The following is a 21957-nucleotide window of genomic DNA, read 5'->3' as shown; positions in this document are numbered from 1 at the left end:
GCCGTTGCAACGCACGGGCATTTCGGCTAGTTATTCTTGAATTTGCAGTTTGTGTCCGTCGTCTGTCATGCACAAATCGGAAAAACCGCACCCCTCGCACAGTGCAACGTCGTTATGTTCGATCCTGCACGTAGGTAAACCAAAATCCCGCACGGCAGTTGCAGAAAAGCAAGCCCGGCCCGCTCGGTGTGAGAAAAAAAAAGACCTCAGGGCGTTCCACCCCCTGCCGAACGCCCCGAGCCTCCTTCCCCCTCCCGACCTCCTCCTCCATGACCTCCGCCGCCGCCGACGGCTCCGTCTCCTCCTCCATGACTTCTCCGCCGCCGACGGCTCTGTCTCGTCCTCCATGACTTCTCCACCGCCAACGGCTCCATCCCAGTCACGAATCCCATCCAAACCGTGAACTCCGCCCCCTTTCCGAACGCCCCCCAACTTCCTTCTCCCTCCGCCAATAGTAACTTCCGTCGACTAGACCTGCTTGAGACACCATATTTCATATCATCCTGCTCTTTAAGATTCAGTGGGTCATCTTATTATTCACCTTCGCGGCACTTATTGATTCGGCACAAACAATGATATAAAATTGGATATGAATAGTTCAATGTGAGATGCTCCATAGAAACGAACTAGATGGGATAGCACGCTTTGCTGCGCTGTAGAGTTTTATCGATGATCTTTCGAGAATTTATAACTTAATATGGTGGTTTTTATAAAACAAGTTTAATAGGATGGTTATACCTTCAGGGACCAAAAAATAAAGATAGCTTAAACAGAACTAAAACCATTGGCAAGCGAATAACCCGGTCCGTACATGACTTAATTCTTGTATACAAACTGCACATCATTGACTCAAAATGTCTTAAGTGCTAGCGCGCCTCACTCGAGTAGATTTCTCTCAACTCTTGATAGGTTAAGTGCAAAGTCCCACAACAGCAACAATGAGTCAGAACTAAGCAGAAGGAAAATATCATCGACATCACCTATGGCTGGGTGATTCTGGACAAAATATCCACCTGGGTACGATAATAATGTCATTCGGAAAGAATAAACATAGAAACCTATCAAACAAAATATCCACCTTGTACACCTTCAAAACAAATAAGAAAGGATCCTGAAAATTGTTTACAGATTACACAAATATGGTTTACTGAACTAACATGTTTACTCCAATAACTTGTTGTAGACATACCAACATTCCCCGTAATGACGCCTTAAAAATACATTCCCCATAATGACAGTGCCAAGAGGGTATCTATTAAAACTTAAAAGTAACATCTCGTTTGCCTGAAACAAATCCTTCTGCTCAAGCATCAACGCAAACAAAGGGAAGGAGATAACCTCCAACAGCCGCGCGTCCAGATGCCGAGCGCCTCATCTCCGACCGTCGAGTTGATGCGTGGCTCAGCTCCTCGCCGTCTGGCCACGCGTGTCCGGCTGCCCACCTCCAACAACCGCCACCGGCAGCGCAACTGAGAGGGAAATGGGATCCAGCCGGCCGCCGGCACCACCCGAGAAGAAACCCGCCGCCCGCCTCCAACAACCGTCTGCCTCCAAAAACCACAACCGGCAGCGCAGCAGAGAGGAAAGGGGATCCAGCCGGGGACGGCACCGCCAAGACACCCGCGCACACGAAAACCTTTGAGAACAGCATACCACGTAACAACGGCCTGGATAAAACAGAGAGAACGGATAGGATAGAGCCACGTAACTGCCTCCAAAGGGTCTCAATTCTTCGTCCTTTCGTAAGGGTAGAGATGAGTATTGTGCCAGTGAGAGAGAGGCACGGACGAAAGGATAAACACGAGAGAATTGACCATCACAGTGGGTAACCATGGAGTGGTGCTATCCAACTTTTATTTGATAATTTCATCAACTAGAAAAACCTTGACATTTTTCTATGACTTACAATATCTCAAATAGTATAGTGTACATACATACGTATCCTGTACCGCACGACACCGTATTTCACCATCACGCATGCCAATAATTGCCTTGACCAGCAAAACAAGCACAAACGGGCATTAAAAATGGGATAAGGATTCTAGTTGGTCAGCGGTCAGCCGAGAGGTGCTTTTGCCGGAGCTAGTCGCCGTCAGCTTCACATGCAAGATCTCATCTCACGGCTTTTCCCTCCTTGCTTTTCGCCTGCGTGCGTGCTGTTTTCGAAGCCCGTCGTAGGATTGACTACCACTGACTAACACCACCACCCGTGCGTGCAGATGCTAGCTAAAATTTGTGTACGTCGTACGTCTGGAGATTAACAAATGGAGTAATTTTATAGAGTACTCGATTTTATATGCTCCATCCATGTACTCTCCCCGTGAACTGGTATGTATGGTTATCATTTTACTCTGCCCCGTTTGGTGCAAAAAGGTTGTTGTTTCGGTCGTAGATAGTCACGGTATCGAAGTTTGACTATCGGCATCTTTAAATTAGATGCTTAATTCTTCTTTTTGTGAGGAATCTTTAAATTAGATACTTAAGTATGCCTCTGTCATGCTACTTCAGTATGTATAATTTTTGTTGAATTTAGAAATATTGTAAGGTCTTGTTTGGCACTAGTGTTTTTTTAGTGTTTTCTAAAGATTATCCATTCCAGATTGAAAAACGCTAAAAACGCCAAATGACTGTTTGGTAGGTAGTGATTAGAGAGAATTATCTAAAGTTTTTCCCACAAAACACCCCATTTTTAATATCAGTTAAAACACTTCTCCTGCTAGTGTTCTAAAAGCACTTCTCATACTAGGAGTTTGGGTGTTCACCCAAACTCTCAAATACCCTCCCAACCAAAAACACTATGTAGTAACTAAAAAATACACTAGTGCCAAACAAGACCTAATAGAAATTAGTTGAAAGTGTTAAAAGGTTCGTTTTAAGAGACCATGTCAACGTACATGGGAACCAAAGAGAGTATACTTAATTAGTATGCAAGTTTGTATAGATCAACTTTGTGGTCCTCGATCGGCTCCTCGCAAAGAAAAAACGAAGATTAACTACACTACACCTTAACGATCCAATCAATGGAGTTGTACTAGCAAGTAAACAATCACGGTCAACGATCTCACATCATACACAGCTAGCTAATCCATGCTTAGCCCAATGAAAGCCCCCCCGGCTCTGGCTGTCACACATGCACGCACCACGCATGATGAATCGTAGCTAGGATAGACTTTTGATTTCCTCTGAAACCCCACCCGGCCGGTCACCCGTGCATTGCATCATCTGCTTCAAACCTTTCAATGGAGTTGTTGTACTACTAGTAGCAAGTAAACCAAGTTTGTATGAATCTGTAATTAAGTAAATAATCACTTTTTCGTATGAATCTGTAATTAAGTAAATAATCATAATCATATAAATTATAAATTATTTTTGTAATAAATCTAATGGCACAACCATCTAAATTCAAATGGTTATTTAATAATCTAACTGCATTTGTGTCAATAGCTAAAATCCACATGTTCATATGTACCTCACTTTGTGTATACATAACCTAGAGAGTAAAATGCAGTTACACTTGGCTAAAATTGCACTCTCTTAAAAGTGCATTCTAAGTTTAAAAGGGAAATTGGCCACATGACACCGTTATTTTACGGCCTTTGCCGAAACACACTGTCGGATTGTGTCTTTGTCTAGTACCATTACAATTTCGTGGTCATTTGCTACAACACATCGCTTGACTTAAAACGGAAAGTTTGACTTTTTCCACAACAAATTACCATCTTGCCTCCTGATATTTTCCTAACTCACTTCTTTCTTTTCTTCCGAAACATCTTTTTGTAATCAAATAATGTTCAAAGTTGGCACGTATCGTACTTCTTTTTGGTTCAATATTTCAATTTGAGAAAAAAAATGTTCAAAATCGTCATCCTCCGAAGCACAAAAGGTCATCCGGAAAAAAAAGGTCAAACTTTCTGTTCTGGGTCAGGCGGTGTGTTGTGGTAAATGACCACAAAATTGTAATGGTACTGGACAAAGACATAATCCAACGGTGTGTTTCAGCAAAGGCCGTAAAATAACGGTGTCTTGTGACCAATTTTCCCAAGTTTAAATGGTATGCAATTTCAGGTGACCAAGATTTACATAAAACTGGACAACCAAGAATTAACAAAAATGCCTTTGAAAGTGCACTCTTCCTCCGTCCAACAAAGTAAGTCTCAAGTTTGACCAAAGTTGAATGCATCTATACACTAAGTCATGTCTAGATACATCCAAATTTTGACAAACTTGAGACATCTTTTGTTTGACGGAGGAAGTATGAAACTTGTAAACCAAAAGTTCCATGCGGGTTTAAATGTCAACGAAACTTTTTTAAACTTTCAAAATTTCGGTAATTTTGAGGGTCTTGGAGTTTTGTTTTGGTCATAAAAAATTGGTTTGGCTACAGTTTGAGCCCAGTGCAAAATAGCTTATGTAAATTTCCATATCCTAAAATCCAGCATGTCATAATTTCTTTTTTGAATGAGAACCGAGTAATTAACTTATGCAACTTGTGCCGGACAAGTTTATGTTCCATTACAATTTTGTTAAAATCTGGTGGAATCAAACACCGATGAAATTTCAAAAAAATTGTCGGCTACCTTACTTCCATGCATTTGTCTGGTAAAAAAATTATGCTTGATAATTTGCAATTTTATCAGTTAAGAAATAAGGATTTCTCGAACAACCGAGAATTAGCAAATCCTGAAAAGGAAACAAAAGAAACAAAAAAAGGTCACCAACAACGCAAGGAGGCCAACCATAAAAGGCGAGAGACGCCTCCAATGTCCAAACACATCGACAATAACCCCAAGCTAGCTAATCACACTTAAGCGTGCTCTTACTTAATTGCACACTTGCGCCATAAAGCAAGAGAAGAGAGAAGGCGACTAGGCGAGCACAACACAGGCGGGCCGGTGCACATGGAGCCTCACATGGAGCGCGCGCTGCGCGAGGCGTTGACGGAGGCGGAGCGTCGGTCGCTGGCGCCCGTGGTGGCCGCGCACCACACGTTCCCGGGCAGCGGCCAGTCGTCGCCGTCGCCGTCGCCGGGGAAGAAGAAGACGTGCACGTCGCTGGTGACGCAGCGGGTGGACGCTCCTCTGGCCGCCGTGTGGGCCATCGTGAGGGGGTTCGCGACCCCGCAGCGGTACAAGCACTTCATCAAGTCCTGCGCGCTGGCGGCGGGCGACGGCGCCACCGTGGGCAGCGTCCGCGAGGTGACCGTGGTGTCGGGCCTCCCGGCGTCCACCAGCACGGAGCGGCTAGAGATCCTCGACGACGACCGCCACGTGCTCAGCTTCCGCGTCGTCGGCGGCGAGCACCGCCTCCGCAACTACCGCTCCGTCACCTCCGTCACCGAGTTCTCCTCCCCGCCTCCGCCGGAGCCGGAGGAGAAGGAGAAGGAGGAGACTCAGGATGCTGCGGCTTCTTCTTCTTACTGCGTGGTCGTGGAGTCGTACGTGGTGGACGTGCCGGAGGGGAACACAGAGGAGGACACGCGCATGTTCACCGACACCGTCGTCAAGCTCAACCTCCAGAAGCTCGCCGCCATCGCCACCACTAGTACTTCCTCCCCGTCCGCTTCCCCTTCCTCGCCGCCGCCGCCGCAGCCGTCCGATGGTGCCCAAGCTGATCACTGATCAGTAACCGATCGACCGTTCGTTCATCCATGCCTCTTTCTTCTCCATGGCCGGTGTACTACACTGCATGCAATGCAATGCATGCATTGTGATGATGCTTCTTTTGTTCCTTTTCTTCTTCCTTTTGTCCTCCACCAGAAAAAGAAAAGAAAAGGGGATCGAAATGGTATTGCAGTTCTGATGGGTGATGACATCGAAAGAGAGCGCAAGTTGTTGTTGTTAATTAATTTCCTTTTTTTTCTTGTATGTATGTTCCGGTTGATCGTTATCCTTGCAATGTCATCATGTTATCACCCTGTTTTGTTTTCGCCAATCTCTCCAAGACTGGGTAGTAGGTACTCATGCTTTTAAGATTGCGCTTTTTGTATGCCATTTCTTTCCCGCAACAAGGTTTAGTTGGCAAGATCACAAGAAAGAGCAACCCTAGCGCAACTTGGACTCGATTGCTAAGATAATTATCGTCCAAAAAATATTATGGACCATTAATCGGCTTGAGTACCATGGTTGGCCAAATTGTCGAATTTGCCCCTTAATTATACAAGCGCAACCTAGGAAATGCTGGCACATATCCTTTTCAAATGCCATTTCACAGTTCGATTTTGGATTTGAAACATGATCAAGTATTGATTTGGGCTCCAGAGCCTTGACCCGAATGTTTGGATTAATGTGGACACTGCCAAGCATCGGTAGATAAAAGTTATCGCATCACTTGTCATGCCGGTGCATAGGGAAATTTGGTACAAGCGGAATGCCATAGAAATATTTGCACAATCCCAACAATAATTTTCCATCTCATCAAAAAGAAAGCGGAAAACAGATTTTTTTTGAGTAAAGTTCATTTTAAACCCTGTGCTTGTAGAGATGGACCCAATCGAACCCTGACCTACAAATCCTTGAACTTAGCATCCCGAACTTCCTAATCCCGGTCATAGGTGCCCTTAAGTGGTTTGCCAAACAGGATCCATGCTCCCACAGCCACCGAACTGTTCAAAATGAACACTTCAGAACAAAAAAGACAAAAGAGAGACTCGATCGAAATTGATACCAACGAGAGAAATTAACTAGAAATTGAGCTTATCAACGCATCCACACAGGCATAATACCTTCTTCCAAGATTTCACGGACTCCATGAAATCCACCTCGGCGCCTTCACGCCGCGCACAAAGGCAGTACTTCGTTGGCTCAAACTCCATCGGATCTTCACGATGCGGCACCGGTGAACGCCTATCTCCCACGGTGCCTCTCCTCCATCGACGACCGCTGCTCAACACAGACACAGATGACATCTGCACCGCCGCCGACTGCGAGACGCAAACCCTAGTTTTTTTTCCCGGATTGCAAACTATTAGTTTCTTATTTCGAAGCGGTAAACCTTCTTATCCAGCGTGGCCTAAACAATCCCAGCTTAGACCCTGCCACGTCAGCAATCTCAGGGCTAATCCTACTTAAGGGCACTAATGACCGAGATTCGAGAGTTCAGGGTGCTAAGTTCAGGGATTTGCAGGTCAGGGTTTGATTGGGTCCACCTCTACAAGCACAGGGTTTAAAATGGACTTTACTCTTTTTTTTTAGAAACCAAGCGGAAAACAGATGGGTAGTAGCTGGGCGCGCACCGCGCAGGGCAAAACACTTGGGTTTCTTTTTGGTGGGAGAGTAGGCTTTTGTAGCTTTTTCTTTGCCCTTGCGCCATTCTTGTTCTTGTAAAACTCACTTACTCGATTAAATGAGCAAATATTTTACCCTTCTAAAAAAACTACCAAAAAAGAATCATGAACATTGCTTATATGAACAATATGACTACTTATCCTTTTTGGTCTCAATGAGCGTGCACAAATTTGAGAATAAAAATTACAGGCTTATTTTACAAAATCTGTACTGCGTCTACCTATTACTCCCTCTGATTCTAAATTCTTAACTCAAATTTGCCCAAATATGGATGTATCTATTCTTAAAAAGTGTCTAGATACATGTAATATTTCGACAACAATTTAGAATCGGAGGGAGTATTTCATAACTTCTGAACTTTGTGTCACGGTCTAAGGGCCGAGATTTAGTACTCCCGCCGTCACGAAATAAGTAACTTGGATTTGTATAGATCCTTATACAAATTCACGTCACTTATTTCCGGACGGAGAGAGTATAATTTTGCTGCACAATCCGAAAGGTTATGTATCACTAGTCTGATTATAAATTTAGTGATGTGGAGGATTAAAATGATAAAATAGCAGCAATGTATTCATGTATCCAGTTTTGGGCAGATCTTCATAGCAGTCGATGAGGAAGCAGTTGTGGTGTTGATGGGTGTGACGGTGACTGCTCCGGCGGCATAGGGGGTCTAAGGTCGTCTGCCGGGCTGGCTGATTCTGCAAGTTACCAGGCAGAGCTAGTGCAAACCTAGTGATTGACATATATACTGAATTTCAGAAATTGTGTTGGGGTCAACTTAATCCAACGCCACAATGTTCGTGATAAGCATGGAAGGTTAATTAACCTTTGTCAATTAGGTTATATGCAGTTCCAGGTTCCAGCACAGTACAAAATCTCACCATTTTGGCAAGTACTTTGCAAGCCGCTTATGTCGTGCCATCACGAAGAATTAAAGGGTGGTATCCGACCGTCTACATATTATGTTTTAATGCGATGGTTATTTCAATATTTGTTTTCTTATCTACCAAGTTGGGTGCATTATTCATATTGTTAAATGGGACGAACTGTTGTTTTTCTCAATGCGGCAATGCCTGTGACCTAACGAATCATGTGTGTGTCACAAAAAAGGCCAAGGTGCAAATCAAAAGCTGTGGCCAGAATTGCTTGGTAAGCAATGGAAAGCAACACAAACTAGCTACTTATATTTTCCTTTTTAATAAGATATTGCTGTCTTAAGTCAAAAAGTATATCAATGGAAAACTCAATAAAACTAACTTAAAATTATAGATGCTGATATATTTAATCAAACTTTACGAAGTTTGACTGAAGACAAAACAAGAAAATCTTGAAAAAAGGAACTACTACTCTGCCTCATGAAAGAGAGAAAAGAAAGACTCCTAACAAAAAGAATTACGCCCTTGTATTTTTTAGATAGCTTAGTGTGCCACTGAGCCCACCTAAAGGTCAACTGCCCATGGCGACAGCGAGGGTTATATATGCATTGACAGGCAAAATTAAACGACACACCAAATCATTTCAGATTTTTTTTTAACAAGTCACTGCTCATTTTTTGTAATGAAATGAAATTAAACAATAATGAGATGCATCGAGAAGCATGCAACTTGCGTCTAAAGAATTGAGTTCATCATGACATCAGAATATACCTATAAACAATGTAAATGTATTTGAGACTAGAAAGCAAACTAAAAATGCGCAGGTTAATTATTCTTCGTCCGGTACATTAGAGGTTCTCAGCACCTATCTTGTGATTTTAATAATCTGTTCCATTGATTTCTGTGTGGTGTGAGTATGGTGCTGAGTTGTCCCGCACAACATAATCATTTTTTTCCTCCAAGTTAGTTGATCTGCACTTGTCTGATTATTTTGCAAGTGGTATGAAGTTGGTATCCTCATGGACTTCTATTTGTTTCAAATGAAAAGTTCACACCGTGTATTTATGCCCCAGTGTCAGATTACTCACATTTTTAAATAATACTACACCTACTTTGAACCAGATTTTGCAATTAGTTTGACACAATGACCACACACTGAATCTGTCTTTATTTTGACAAGATGGGCCCACGTCCACTTATCGAGCCTACATGGTTGGAACATGTGGCCAAGTATAGGACACCCGCCGTATTGAAGGTGCACTTCTGCGATGGATGTGGAATGCAACGGACGTAGCTCTCCTGTAGTACGTTACGTCGTTGGGGTGGCAGATATGTGGGGTCCGTACCCACAGGTCAGTGACCCAGGACATGTAACATATGGCACCGGAAAAAAAAAACTAGGGCTCCAGGCGGGGGTATCGTTTCAAAGAAGACCACATTTTCACACAGGTCTACAACATTGCCAAACATCATGTCCCATTTCATACAGAGTCACTCACTGCGCGTCGCCACGTGAGATCAAAACCGGTTTACATGTGCTTTGATATGAGATAGACGAGGGGATTTTTTTAACCTCCGGCCTGAAATTCGCTCGCAAGGGGAGTCAAATCAGGACCAAAAGGGTGCTACTAGAATCTCTAGCCGTTATGCTAGAAACTTGCTCATGGCACTGGAAACATGTTCTGAATTCAGAATGCAACAACCCTATTATGTTTAAACACTCCCGCTTCGCTCAGCACATGCATACACAATACTTCGTCTTTAAAAGGAAAGTAATAAAAGGTATAGCGAAGAAATTGTTCGCCAAAAAAGAGCAAAGTTTGTAACAGTACAAGTTTACAACAAATCAAATAAATTGGAAAAAAAATGTGGCATGCCCCGGCGGCTATATAGTTATACAATATTGGTGTTGGTAGGGATGATGAGCTGGATGAATTTACCACCCAATTTATCTTCTTTTATTTAATTGCTTAAGCGCTTGCATCGAATTTGGGTTTAAAAATTGAGCTTTTTTACAATACCTTTTGATGGTACATGAAAGAGGAGTAGCAGAATTGATCCGTTATCCTTAAGATTAGTATGGTTTTTTTAGAGCAACGATCTGGCTTTATTGATTCAAGCGACAAAGTACAAAAGATCGATACACGAATGAACACAAATAACAAAGATACTCAACAAAACTAAAAGTTTCATTGTAGTCCTTCGAAGTAAACTTCTCTTGATCCATCATTCACATCTTGATACTTCTCCACGTATTCGTTGACAAGATTGCAGAATACCATGCTTGCACAAGTTGAACTAACCTTAGAAGTTTTGAAAAGCCGCATGAGCCATCACCTCAAACGGTGAGAACCTAAGATCATTGAACGCATCATGGCCGGGGTAATACCCTTTGCGAGACAAACTGTAAAACTGCTTCTCCGTCGATGAATTCACAAGAGAAAAGACCAGCAACCCAAAAAGACGTGTCGTGAGAACCACTGATTCCATAGAATAGATTGCAACGCCTACACCAAGACGATGAAGGAACCAGGACACCAATCTTCTAGACGACGGCGTCTCCATCGCCAAGACGCCACCGAGAAGCAGACAAAAACCTAACAAAAGAAGGTAGCAAAACTTGATGGCAGACGTTGATCCGTGGTTCCCCTCGTCTCTTAAGGCTAGATCGGCCGTGAGAGACGAGGGAAACCGCTAGAGATTGAAGTTTCTTGGAAGAAGACGGCGGCTAGGGTTTCTCTTAGGCCTTCCTTGTGAATTTTATCTAGAGGGTGTAAATTTTTAAGATTACTATGGTTAGTTATGATTTTTCACACGCAGTCCATTTTTCCTTCCAAAACGCTATAGGCCTGATGGGACGAGGCCCATGAGGCCCAAAACTACCGATCACAACTCGCCAACTCCATTCGTCGCCGCCATCGCCAGAAAAAGAAACGCCAGCGCCGCTCTGCTCAACCTGTTCGCCGTCGCGTGTCCTGCTCCTCCACCACCCCGCTGCACCTTTCAGCCGGCGCCGCCATCACCGCCCTTCTTCCCAGGTGGGCTGCTCCTTCCCTGAGATCCGGAGTTTGCTAGCCGACTCAGTTCCACGTTTGGAGCGAGAAGGATGAGGGACAAGGGACGATTCCGTTCCCGTTTCGAGCGACCGAGAGCACCGCCGCTCGGGCAGATGGGCTTGGGCCGGCTTCTTCAACAAAACAAAACTTTCTGCTCGATTTTTATTCCGGACTCTAGCCGATTTTGCCCTTAATTCGCCTACAAAAAACGATTTTGCCCTTAACGGTACTACTACTCCTACTCCTGTTTTTGCCACCAGTATAAAATGAGATGGACCTTTGGATCTACTAAAATGGATGGCTCACAACAATTTGAAGGCACCGTAAAAGACTTCTAAAATTTACAGAGCTGGTAGACACATATTTTATACATGTACTATTTTTTTGGAGTTTTTCATGAAGTTTATGCAAGTTGATAGACATAGGTCCTTGCTGGAGCGCACACCTGATATCTCTCGGTCAGTTGATGCACACGATCATTTATTATTACCGAAATTCTCAAAGTGTCGAACAAGCGTTCTTAGTTACATAAGGTGAAAAGTAAAACCAAAATGCTACAAAGAAAACTCAAGCATCAGCAAGCCTGTCAGTGACACACCACTCATGAATATAGGTTGAATAAGCCTGGTGCGAGCAACTCCGTACGTTGATGTAGTGACCAAGTATAGATCCAATGAGATGTCGTGAGAATAACCTACAATTTTTTTGAAAACTTTTGTTTTGTTAAAAACAGGATTATTTCAATATACCAACAGATCTCGCATATACACGCTAGAATGAGATATTTGAGTGGTCGCTTAAGCCCTTTAGCCATTTCCAATGTGTAGGCTCACAAATTGTTGGGACAATAGACCAATTCAACGGATATGAATATATTTTTTCACTAACGAGCACAGTGTCTATCTTTGTTTCTTAAACAAAAAAATATTGAAATCTAAAGAAAAAAAATCAGCATTGAGGAATATATCCTAAAAAAGCTTATTAAATTACTCACTTGCAGACCCTCTCCTCTGTCTTTATCGAAGAAAAATAAATGTAGTAGGAGAGAGAGTAACCTCCTCCTTCTCCTTGTGGAACACGCCGCCGGCGTCCGGAGCTTTGCTGCTTCAATGGCTCACGGTGCTCCACTGTAATCGTTAGCGTGTTCCGCAAGGCCATATTTGGACCGTTCAGAGCAGACAGAGCAGACAGCAACACGTCCGAGAAGGACATATTTGGGACGTGCTAATAATGTTGACGCCTGATTGTACTCTCCTTTTTTTTCCCTCACACGGCCCATAGACTGGATCGGGATCCTCTAACATGAAGAAGAGAAGTTAGAGGTGACTTTCCTTCAGCAAACATACGTTTCCATTATAAACGCACGCCGCCGCGTCCTCTTGCTCTTTTCGTCGCACGTCCGCCGGCTCGTGTGGTCTGCTCGCGCCGCTGCCAGGTCCAGGAGGCTGCAGGGGACATCGCGGCGTCTGTGGTGGCGTGAATCGCGACGGCGTCGACACAAATTGCAGTGGCGACGACTGGCATCGGGTGTCGGGCCGAGTACCGGCAACGCGGGGTTTGGCGGCGCTGGTGCTGGTGCCGCCTCCTCCGGCTTCGGGTGCTCCGCATGCGTCGCCAGCAGCACGTCCTCGCCGTCGAAGTACAATGCCGCCGCCACATGCGGAGGACGCTGACGAGCCGTCGTCGTTTTGGCCGAACATCCGTCGATTCCATTTTCTTCTCTCCGGATGGTGGGCGGCGTGCAGGAGCAGGCGGCGGATCAACTCGCGGTGCCGGCGTGCCCATGTTAGTTGCTGATTTCGTTTTTCTTTTATTCTATTTTTTGGAATGGAAACGTCCGTTTGTTGCCGAAGGAAAGTCACCTTCTGGCTTCTCTTCTTCACGTCAGAGGATCCGGGTCCCCATAGACTACGCTGCCCGAGCCAGGCTGAATTCATTCGCATCGCACATCTGGGTTCTGGAGTTCTCGAACCTCTCTATTTGTTGTTGGTCAGGAGGTCTGGCTGCTGCTGCTGTTGCTGTAGCCTGTAGCCTGCGAGGCTAACGATGTGATGTTACGAAGTGAGAACAGAAACAGAGCGAAACGGTGAAGACTGTCTGGTATAGCGTGTGGCAGTGGCGCAGTGACGCCACCATGTCGCCATTGCAGGCTAAACAGCGCAGGAGCACGAATCAGGAGCGGCGTCTGAGACGAAGCAGCAGCAGCAGCACAGCAGGCCAGCAGTGGTGTAACGTCTTGTGATGAAAAAGGCTTTTACGGGTCTGACACGTGATTGTGCCGTCCGATTTCATTTCATGTATGCTCTCTTCAGTGAAGAAAAATGCGAATCTGTTTGTGTTCCATTGCAGATGAACAGTTGTGTTCTGGCCAAATTTTCTACTAGTACGAACTTCAGTTCGTATGTGTTGCTTTTCCATTTCCTGGAATACAAACTTTGTACAGTAAGAAACTATTGTTGGTTGTCTGAAAGGCGGGGGAAGCGATCTCGTTTTGGGTGGTGATCAACTGATCGTGATTCGACGAAGAGCCAAAGGAAGAAACAGACAGAAGCGGACAAGGAGAATGCAGCTCAGGATGCATTTTAAACCTGGAATCTCTCCCCTTTCCATTATGAAATATAACGGAAATAGTCTTGTTCCAACCAGCTCAGGATGCATTTACCTGCAAATCTCAAGGTGTGCGCACCTGACACGCGTACAATCAAAATCCACCTGTATGGTCCGGACGCATGTACAGACTACTACACACAAACACATGGCCGCTGCCTTGCCTAGCTGTCTCCCCTGGCATGAGCCGTCAGCTCACAACACGATATGCCAAACAACAGTCAGTATTTTTTTTAGCATCGGATGTCCTCACCCAATTTTTTGAAGAAGCCGCATCTCAAATTTAGCTCAAATTAGTTTGATAACCTAATCAAATTTAGGTGACGGCTTCTCAGAAAGCTGAGGAGAACAGCTTCTTGGAAAAAACCGTTCAGAAAAGCAAAAAGAACTGGCCTTCGTTCATGCAACACGAGCAATACGCCTATGCCACTCGGTTCTAAGCTGCACGCCTAAATTGCTTGGCTAGGCTTGTGCGTTCAGCAAGTAGCACACTGTGCCTAGTAGCGCGACTGATCCAGTGGCATGCTTTTCATTTGACGAGAATGCCTGATAGTTTGTTTTTTTCTGTCGGAGAAAAAATATATTTTTTCCCTCAATTGAGGGCAAAGCAGAGTAAGGATTGCCCAAATCAAAATCATATGTATTTGGTCTCTCAACAGGCAATACCGGCTATTTTTTGTTCTTCATCTAGATTTAACTCGTGTTGACCGGTTTTGATTTACACGTGTCATAGTAGTCCACCGACGTTGCCACTTGGCTCTCTAGTGGTGGCGACGACTGCCTGAGTTCCAAAGGTGAGCCAGCGAAATCTTAATTGACCATTGACATCGCCCGCCTCGTCTTCGATGATAGCGTCACTGTCATCGCCAAGGGGGCAGCCACATCAGCGGCGCCTGCAGGAAGCACAACGTCTTCCACGTTGTTAACCACGACATCGACCTGGAGCTCCTCGTCGAGGTGCACTGCTGTGTCGATGCCTTTTTCATGCTCCCGCTCCTGGGGAAGCAATTTGTGCTCTGCCGCCCCTGCAAGTTCGTTGACAACGCCATCAACTTCACCGAGCGCTTCTCCTCCAAGCTGCAACAGAAAGGAGACCCTGCCCTTTTGTGCATGCGTTTCTAACCAAACGTCGCCGACGATCCTCCACAAGAACGCTGTGGGCGGGCTGCAGGTGCACGTTGACTAATGGTCGTGCCCAATTACGCCCTAGCAGGATGCCTTCAGGGTCAACATTGGCGACACCTTCATGGTGCTCTCCAACGGCCACACAAGAGCCGCTTGCGCAGGGCGGTGGTGTCCAATAAGTCGTTGGCCTTCTTCCTCTGCCAGGGGATGGACAAGTTGGTGGTGTCACCTTCCACCGTTGGAGCCAGAGTACGCGTCTGCCGTTCGAAGCTAGAGTCGTCGCCACCACACTCTCTACCCTACTCGGCCGGAGTGAGAAAACATACCACCCTGCCGTTTTAGAAAACCCGACTCCGATGTGGCTACAAAATGGAGAGTACACCGCACTACGTGTGTAATTCAAAACCTGTCAACACAATTCAAAAATCCTATCGAGGGACGAAAAGTAGCTATTTTTGCTAACTTGAGAGACCAAATGCATACCATTTTGAGCGAAGGGACCTTTTTATTCTATACTTTGCTATCAATCGAATGATCAAATATATATTTTTCACCTTTGATGCCTACTTCCAGTGCATATTTCTAGGACCTGATCGAGCTAATTTTTTTTTACTTAGAAACAGAGACATTTTTTGAAAGCAGTTCGGTGATAAATCGGCTTATAATGGCACGAGCGAAACGGTACAAGATTTCTGAATGCGCAAATTTCAGAGAGCGGCGATCGATGCATTACAGCACAGCCAAATGGCCGAATCCCCTCCTAACCGGCTAACCCAGGACGTATTGGCTGACGGCGTGCTCCATGGGCATCGCCGGAGCAGCAGCCGAGCTCCTCCTCAGCTCTTCGTGCAGCTCCTCGATCAACGGCCTCCACAGCCGAACTCGAGCGTTGATGAACCAGTTCGCCACCTGACACAAACGCCGCACAAATCCACATAAAATTTTCCAAATCGGTGCTTGGAATCAATCTGTAGAGATGAATGAGCTCGTCGTGTTCGTACCTGGGTCCTGGTGAGCCCGCTTCTTTCGGCGAGCATGTCCTTCTCGCTGTCCTGCGGGTACCTGAACGCAGAACATCATCAGTCGTTTGATCAGGCGAGATCAAAGGACGCCGGCCATGGCGTCGGCGGCGGGTTCAGACGGGACGGTGGCTTACGGGCGGATGAAGTTCTCGAAGAGCCAGGACTTGAGCACGGCGACGGACTTCTCCGGCAGGCCGCGCTGCGGGCGCCACGAGTGCTGCTCGCGCCGGCGCGCCTGCTGCGCCGCCAGGTGCTTCTGTATGAAGGCCGACTCCCAGCTGCCCGACGACTCCGCGCGCTGGCTCCTGGGCCTGCTTCCCCCCGCCGCCGCCGCCATGATCTCGCCGGTGATCCGCCGCCTCAGGGCGCGGTACGTCGCCGACACGGCGCGGTGCGCGAACGGCGCGCAGATGCCGCCGATGCCGATGCCGATGCCTGGCTGCGCCAGGCTGTTGAACTTGGCCGTCGTGGCCTGGATCTCGTCCAGGCATTGGTTGTACTTCTCGTCCATCTGAACGGCAAGCGCATACATAATCAGGGATCAAATCAAAACACCCCAAATTAACTTCCACAATGGCGAAACCTCTGAAATGAAATTTGCGGTAGAAATCAAATAGCGGTCACCAGCTGGAGCATCCTGAGGAGCTCGCCCCTGACGCCGTGAGCCCCATGCCCCCACCGCGCGCCGTGGTGGTTGTTGTTGGAGCTCACCACGGATGACGACGCCGAGCAGCTCGACGCGGCGGCGACGCCGTGCAGCAGGCGGCCGACGGCGTCGTTGAGCAGCTGCTGCGCAACCGGCGCGTACGGAGAGCGCGCCACCACCACGGCGAAGTGCACCGGCCTGAACCGCGCTGCTTGCCCTTGCTGCGAATGCGATCTAGTGTGCGTCAGGCCGGAGCCCGACGAGAACTGGTCGCCGCCGCTCGCCATGCTCATGCTGTCCGAGGAAGACACGGAGCGCAGGCTCAGCGACAGCTCCCTGGGAGTTGCAGGCGGGTAGTAGTAGAAGCCAGCGGTCTGGGGCGGTGGTCCGTAGACGGAGACGGCTCTCGATCCCTCGGCGCTGCTCCAGTCGTCGCAGCGCGGCTTCTTGGATGACGATGACGAGCAGATAGCCATGGCCTGAGCATCCAAATGGCAGTAGTCACCACCGGAAGCTTCAAACTCGCCGTCCATCTCCTCCACCTCCGGCGGCGGCGTCCTTGCGCCGACATGGCCATGGCCGCCGCCGTGCGGCTGTGGGGGCGCGAAGAGCTGGCTGGCGAGGGAGGCGAACAACATGTTGTTCGCCGAGAACTGCGCCCCGATATCCGCCGCGTCGCCGAAGCAGAGGCCGCCACCGCCGTACCCGCCATGATCGGGCGGCGGCAACGGCATGCCTTGGGCGCCGGTGCTCGCCATGAAGTAGCCGTTCATGGCCTCCGCCCCAAACGGCGAGAACGATGGATTGCTAGTACTGCCCATCGCGCGCGGCCTCGGGAATCTCCAAGAATTGCAGCGGTTTGAAAGGATGCCCTGAAAACAGCAACGCGAATCAGATCATTGGGCACACTGTTCTTCCCGAGATTCTTGACAAATAATACTACAAGATCAGGCTGTACCAGCCTACTGTACTAGGTACCCTCAAATCAAAGCCTTGATCTTTTCATCTGCGCTTTCTACTCGTAGTTTACAGTCACCAGAATCAAACCGTACAAGCTATACAAAGATCCTCACTGAAAAGTGTCATTCAGAAGGAGCAACAAAATAGAGAATGTACAATCTTGGAAAACAACTCTGAAGAAATGTACAAGTCACAAGTAATCTTCCAACTTCAGATAAACTCTGTTCATTTCTGGAAGTGCAAATATAACAAAGAAATTAGAGTACGTGCTAGATCACAGCTCAGAAGAGAAGGACAGACCTAAGCAAGTCTCACAAGAGGGGGAAACAAGCAAGCAGCCTGTGAACTCGGAAGCTTCGGCTCCTCACCACAGACCTAAACTGGAAATGTTATCACTTCCAAATGGAATGCCTTCAAGGAGCAAGAAAACAATTGGGGCAGGGAGGTGTTCTCACTGACCAGGCAAGGTCTAGTGATCAAAGGGGTGTGCAAACATGGGAGAGAGCCACCAGGGAGCAGCTCTCCCTGATCTTGACACTGGGTCAGAGCCTTTGGCCTTTGGGTTGATCTCTCTCACAAAACACTGAGAGGAAGAAGAAGAACCAAACAATGGGCCCTAGTTAGGAGCAAACAAATAGTGACAAGGACAAGCTGTTGGTGCCCATACTACTTCACACACATACACACCTATATAGCTTAGAGCATCTCCAGCCGCGTCCCCCATTTGGCGTCCGTCGCAACCGTTTTTTAAGCCCTTTGGGGTGGCGCTGGCGGGGTTTTTTTTAGTGTTCCGCTGTGATCCAGCCGCGCCCCCAATAAACCCCCCCCCCCCCCAAATTTGAAAATAGACAAAATTTAACTAAATTCGGCGGAAGTAGGCGAAATTTAACTAAACACAAAGTTTTTCATTATATTTACATAATTTAAAAAAACTAAACATAAAGCCGGGCCGCCTAGTGGTCGAGGTCGCTGAAGTAGGCGAGGTACGCCTCGTCGGAATCGTCGGAGTCGATTTCGATCGTCTCCGTCTTCACCTCCGGCGCCGGCCTCTTCCCCGCCTTCTTCTTCTCGGCGGCCTCCCTCTCCGCCTCCTTGGCGCTCCACGCCGCCGCCTCCTCGTCCGTCATGGCGATGCCGAGGCGTCTTGCCTCCTCGGCCTCGCGCTCGCTGGCGCGCTTCGCCGCCGTCAGCCCCGGGAACTCCTTAGGGTCGCCGTCCTGTCGCCATTCGAGCGCCAGGCGCTCGTACTCCGGCACCGACGCCCACTGCGGCTCCGGCTTTGGCCAGACTAGGCGGAGGAGGCCGTGAGGCGGCTCCGGCCCCCGTCGGCGGGAAGATGCCCCCGGCTCCTCCTTGATGCGTAGCACCGGTGAGGAGGTGTTGCGGGAAGAGGCTGTACCGGGGGAGCGGGAGGCGTCGGAGTCGCTGTACCCGTACCGGTGCCGTCCTGCTGGAGGTGGTGGGGGCGTCTCCAGGCGGGGGTGATCGCCGGCGGCGATGTGCGCTAGCACCGCCGCCACGCTGCGCCCTCTCCAGAACCGCCGCCGGGCGTTGATGTTGAATCGACCCGGCGGTGGGCGCTCACCTTGGCCCTCATACCGGGCGAGGTCGACAGCGTGGCGGTCGTCGAAGAACGCCGCTCCGTTGGCCCCGGTGGCGCGGTTCCACCCGGGGTCTTCGCGCTCCGCCGCCGTCAGCCCGTGCCACCAATGGGCGTTGATGGCGACGGTCCGGGCACGGCCCGTTGGCACCGGCGGCGTAAGGATGCCGCCGATGCTGAGCGTCCAGTGCCCTGGCAGCCGGCAATCGGGCGGCGCCGGGTACTCATGCTCGTGGAGGGCCTCGGCCTCCTCGAGCGTGAGCGTTGCCCGGCGCCACGACTCGTCGCCGATAGCCATGGTGATCGTCGATGCGGGAGGGTTTAGGGAGAGAAAGAGGGTTAGGGTTTGGGCGAGGAGAGGAGGCGCCGAGAGGAGAATGCCGACTGGTCGCCGGTGTACGCTCCTTTTTATATCGCCGGAAGGCGATAAACGCGCCCGTGGCGACCGGCGGGCGACTGCCATTAATTTCCACTCGGGAGCCAAGGAGGGGCCGGTGAGAAACCGGTGCGGGCGATTAATTGGTCGCTGACAAGGCGGGCCCGCCGCGATAACGCGTTGTGCCGACGCCCCCGCTCGCCCCCCACCCTCCTTCCCCCCGTGGTCTGGGTTTGGTCTGGAGCGCCGAATAACTTTTTGAGCCGCGCCGGATGAAAAAATAAATTGGGGAGGCCGGTTGGGTGGGTTTTTAGGCGCCGGTGTCCCAAGCCCGTTTAAGGGGTCTTTAGGGGGGCCGAGTGGTGATGCTCTTTGCTTAGTGAGATGGATGGATGTAAAGCTTCATGGGATTTATCACCTCATGATTGGCCACTGGTGAGGCAAACCATAACTCAAGGAAAGCAGCCCTCATCAGGCATCACTACTTCAAATACACATTGGTGTATTCTAATTGAAATAGTACGTGCCTAGACAGCCAGCGTGCCTATCACTCACCCTCTGCAGGAGACATTGTAGCAAGAGAACAAGTCCGGACCATTCGTTGCAACGAGGCAGGTTTCTTTCAAACGGAATCAAATCCAAAACCCGCACTGTGAAATATAGTAACATAAAGAAAAACCAGTATACAGCAGGACAAGAATGCCACACCTTTTACTTGCCTCCTTGAAAAGCGAGAAACTGGGAAGAAACTGAAGCAAGCATGCAGCTCACAAATGGCAGGGCAAAGAGGAACGAGAGTGAGAGGCCAAATCAATTGCCTCCAATTCCAAAGCTGGAGTGTGCTGCTTTATGTATGAATGAATGATGGGCTCTTTTAGCAGGGTGTGGGCTGCTGAGGCACAGCGAGCTGCTACAGGGACCCTCGTCAATCAGATATTCAGATGGATGGATGGATGCATGCAAGAACTTTGAGCTAAACAGGAGGAGACAACAGAAAGGAGGGAAGAAAGGCATGGGGCGACTAGTGTTTGTGAATGTTGTAGTGCGATAGTCTCTGCAGCCTTTTGAAAGCGCCCCTCTCTCTCTGGTCTCTGCATCATGTAATCATGTTGGTCTGCTCTGTTTTCTTTTTTCTTTTTTCATTTATGTGTGTGCAGTACTGAACGGTGTGTGCAGTGTGGTACGCAAATGATCAAGGCAAGCCAAAAGATCTGGAATCTGTGTGCAGGGGCTGAAGCAGCAGCTAGCTATAGGCTATAGCTATAGCTATACTGTGATGGCAGGCTGTTGCTAGTTCCTACAGACCTACTCTACGGCTCAGCATGAATCAAAAACATGCCACACGCAATCAGACAAAAGAGTACTGCTGCTCCCCCAACCCCCCGCACCACCTTCTCGCAGGTAATCACACCTGTAATAATAGTGCTAAACTCAGTGATCTCCTCGCAATCATCGGCGCGTTTCCCACGTGAATCGGCAAACATTCCCCTTCCAGCGTCTTTCACAATCAAGGTGCTCAAAATTGTGGAAACATCCAAATTTTCTCAGAATTCGAACTAAATGTGAAAACTCTTCAGAAAATTACCTTATGGCGGCAGGTTCTCAAGGCTTAAGCAATGCATCAGGCAGTCAGCTTCTTCGTAGGGAAGGTCAGTATAATGGGCAGAATCGATGACGTCAGCAAGATCTAGTGGGCAGAGCTCGATCTGACGGCATTAATGGGGCAGGGAGGAACAGAGAGTAATTGCACAGGAGTTCATGACCTCACGCACAGCAACACCCTAGGGCGCCATGCATATCTCTGCGCCTGCAGCAAACCTTTATACTTAATTCTCTCGGTCGCGTCAGTATCAAGGTTACCTTAAACCGCGCACTATGAAAACATAGAATTACACCATGACTTCTGATACAGCCAGCTCTCCTCCAACGAAAACACAATGACACAATGACGGTTTAGATCACTCCATACCTCTTCATAAAAAAAGATATGATGGACATTAATTAATATTTTCTTCTCTTCTTCCACCTGGCTCCGAACAATACTAGATGTTTTTGATTTTGCCGGAGATTGCACCGTTGGATCGCGACGAAATTTCACGAGCTTGTAGTAGACCCAATTACGCACAATCCTACCGAAGGGATCAGCGAAATACTTCCCGAGCCAGCGGAAAACATGCGAACAAGTCGGACGTTTGTGCTGTCCCGCACGGCTGTGAGAAATCCAAACAGCGCTCGGTGTTTTACAATTTTCTGGAGATTCCACCGTTGGATCGCGACGAAATTTCACATTGTAGTGATACACAAAATTCCGCACACTCTCACCGAAGGGATCGTCGAAATATTTCTTGATGCAGCGGGAAACATGCGAATAATTTGGACGTTTGTGCTGTCTCAAAGGGTCGCGAGA

General features: G+C 48.0%; 2 protein-coding genes and 1 long non-coding RNA gene across 6 annotated transcripts; 2 read left to right on the top strand and 1 right to left on the bottom strand.

Moving 5' to 3' along the window:
- The first annotated feature begins 4712 nt into the window (after nucleotides 1-4712).
- On the top strand, nucleotides 4713-5926 carry LOC100823175 (abscisic acid receptor PYL2). Its single transcript, XM_003571719.4, has one exon. It carries the CDS (start codon nucleotides 4899-4901, stop codon nucleotides 5616-5618), a length of 720 nt encoding a protein of 239 aa, XP_003571767.1. The 5' UTR covers nucleotides 4713-4898; the 3' UTR covers nucleotides 5619-5926.
- A 6582-nt stretch (nucleotides 5927-12508) lies between these two features.
- LOC112271433 lies at nucleotides 12509-13568 on the top strand. Its single transcript, XR_002964369.1, has 2 exons — nucleotides 12509-12999; nucleotides 13103-13568. It is a non-coding gene; the product is annotated as an uncharacterized LOC112271433 (long non-coding RNA).
- Nucleotides 13569-15469: 1901 nt separating this feature from the next.
- Nucleotides 15470-20639, bottom strand: LOC100822753 (homeobox protein ATH1). Of its 4 annotated transcripts, XM_024460565.1 has the most exons (6): nucleotides 18034-18284; nucleotides 17875-17949; nucleotides 16593-17486; nucleotides 16103-16479; nucleotides 15948-16008; nucleotides 15470-15855 (listed from the first exon to the last, which is right to left on the bottom strand). In XM_024460565.1, exons 3-6 carry the CDS (start codon nucleotides 17433-17435, stop codon nucleotides 15715-15717), a joined length of 1422 nt encoding a protein of 473 aa, XP_024316333.1. In that variant the 5' UTR covers nucleotides 17436-17486; nucleotides 17875-17949; nucleotides 18034-18284; the 3' UTR covers nucleotides 15470-15714. The 4 variants fall into 4 exon arrangements, with proteins under 4 accessions (XP_024316333.1, XP_024316334.1, XP_010236337.2 ...); XM_024460566.1 differs by lacking the exons at nucleotides 17875-17949; nucleotides 18034-18284 and adding an exon at nucleotides 20259-20639; XM_010238035.3 differs by having other exon boundaries at nucleotides 17875-18283.
- Nucleotides 20640-21957: the final 1318 nt, after the last annotated feature.

The sequence above is a fragment of the Brachypodium distachyon genome, chromosome 3 (assembly GCF_000005505.3).
Source record: "Brachypodium distachyon strain Bd21 chromosome 3, Brachypodium_distachyon_v3.0, whole genome shotgun sequence".
In the NCBI taxonomy this organism is placed as follows: domain Eukaryota; kingdom Viridiplantae; phylum Streptophyta; class Magnoliopsida; order Poales; family Poaceae; genus Brachypodium; species Brachypodium distachyon.
The sequence above is the reverse complement of the archived record's forward strand: the minus strand, read 5'-3'. Positions and strand labels throughout refer to the sequence as shown.

Bases quoted from the DNA above. Each gene is read 5' to 3' on its own strand.
- LOC100822753 (XM_024460566.1), bottom strand. From the start codon at position 17,435: ATGGGCAGTACTAGCAATCCATCGTTCTCGCCGTTTGGGGCGGAGGCC. The intron at 16,480-16,592 runs GTGACCGCTATT...CTTGCCGTTCAG, and splicing joins TCCTCAGGATGCTCCAGCTG to ATGGACGAGAAGTACAACCA. The intron at 16,009-16,102 runs GTAAGCCACCGT...TTCTGCGTTCAG, and splicing joins TTCGAGAACTTCATCCGCCC to GTACCCGCAGGACAGCGAGA.
- LOC100823175 (XM_003571719.4), top strand. From the start codon at position 4,899: ATGGAGCCTCACATGGAGCGCGCGCTGCGCGAGGCGTTGACGGAGGCG.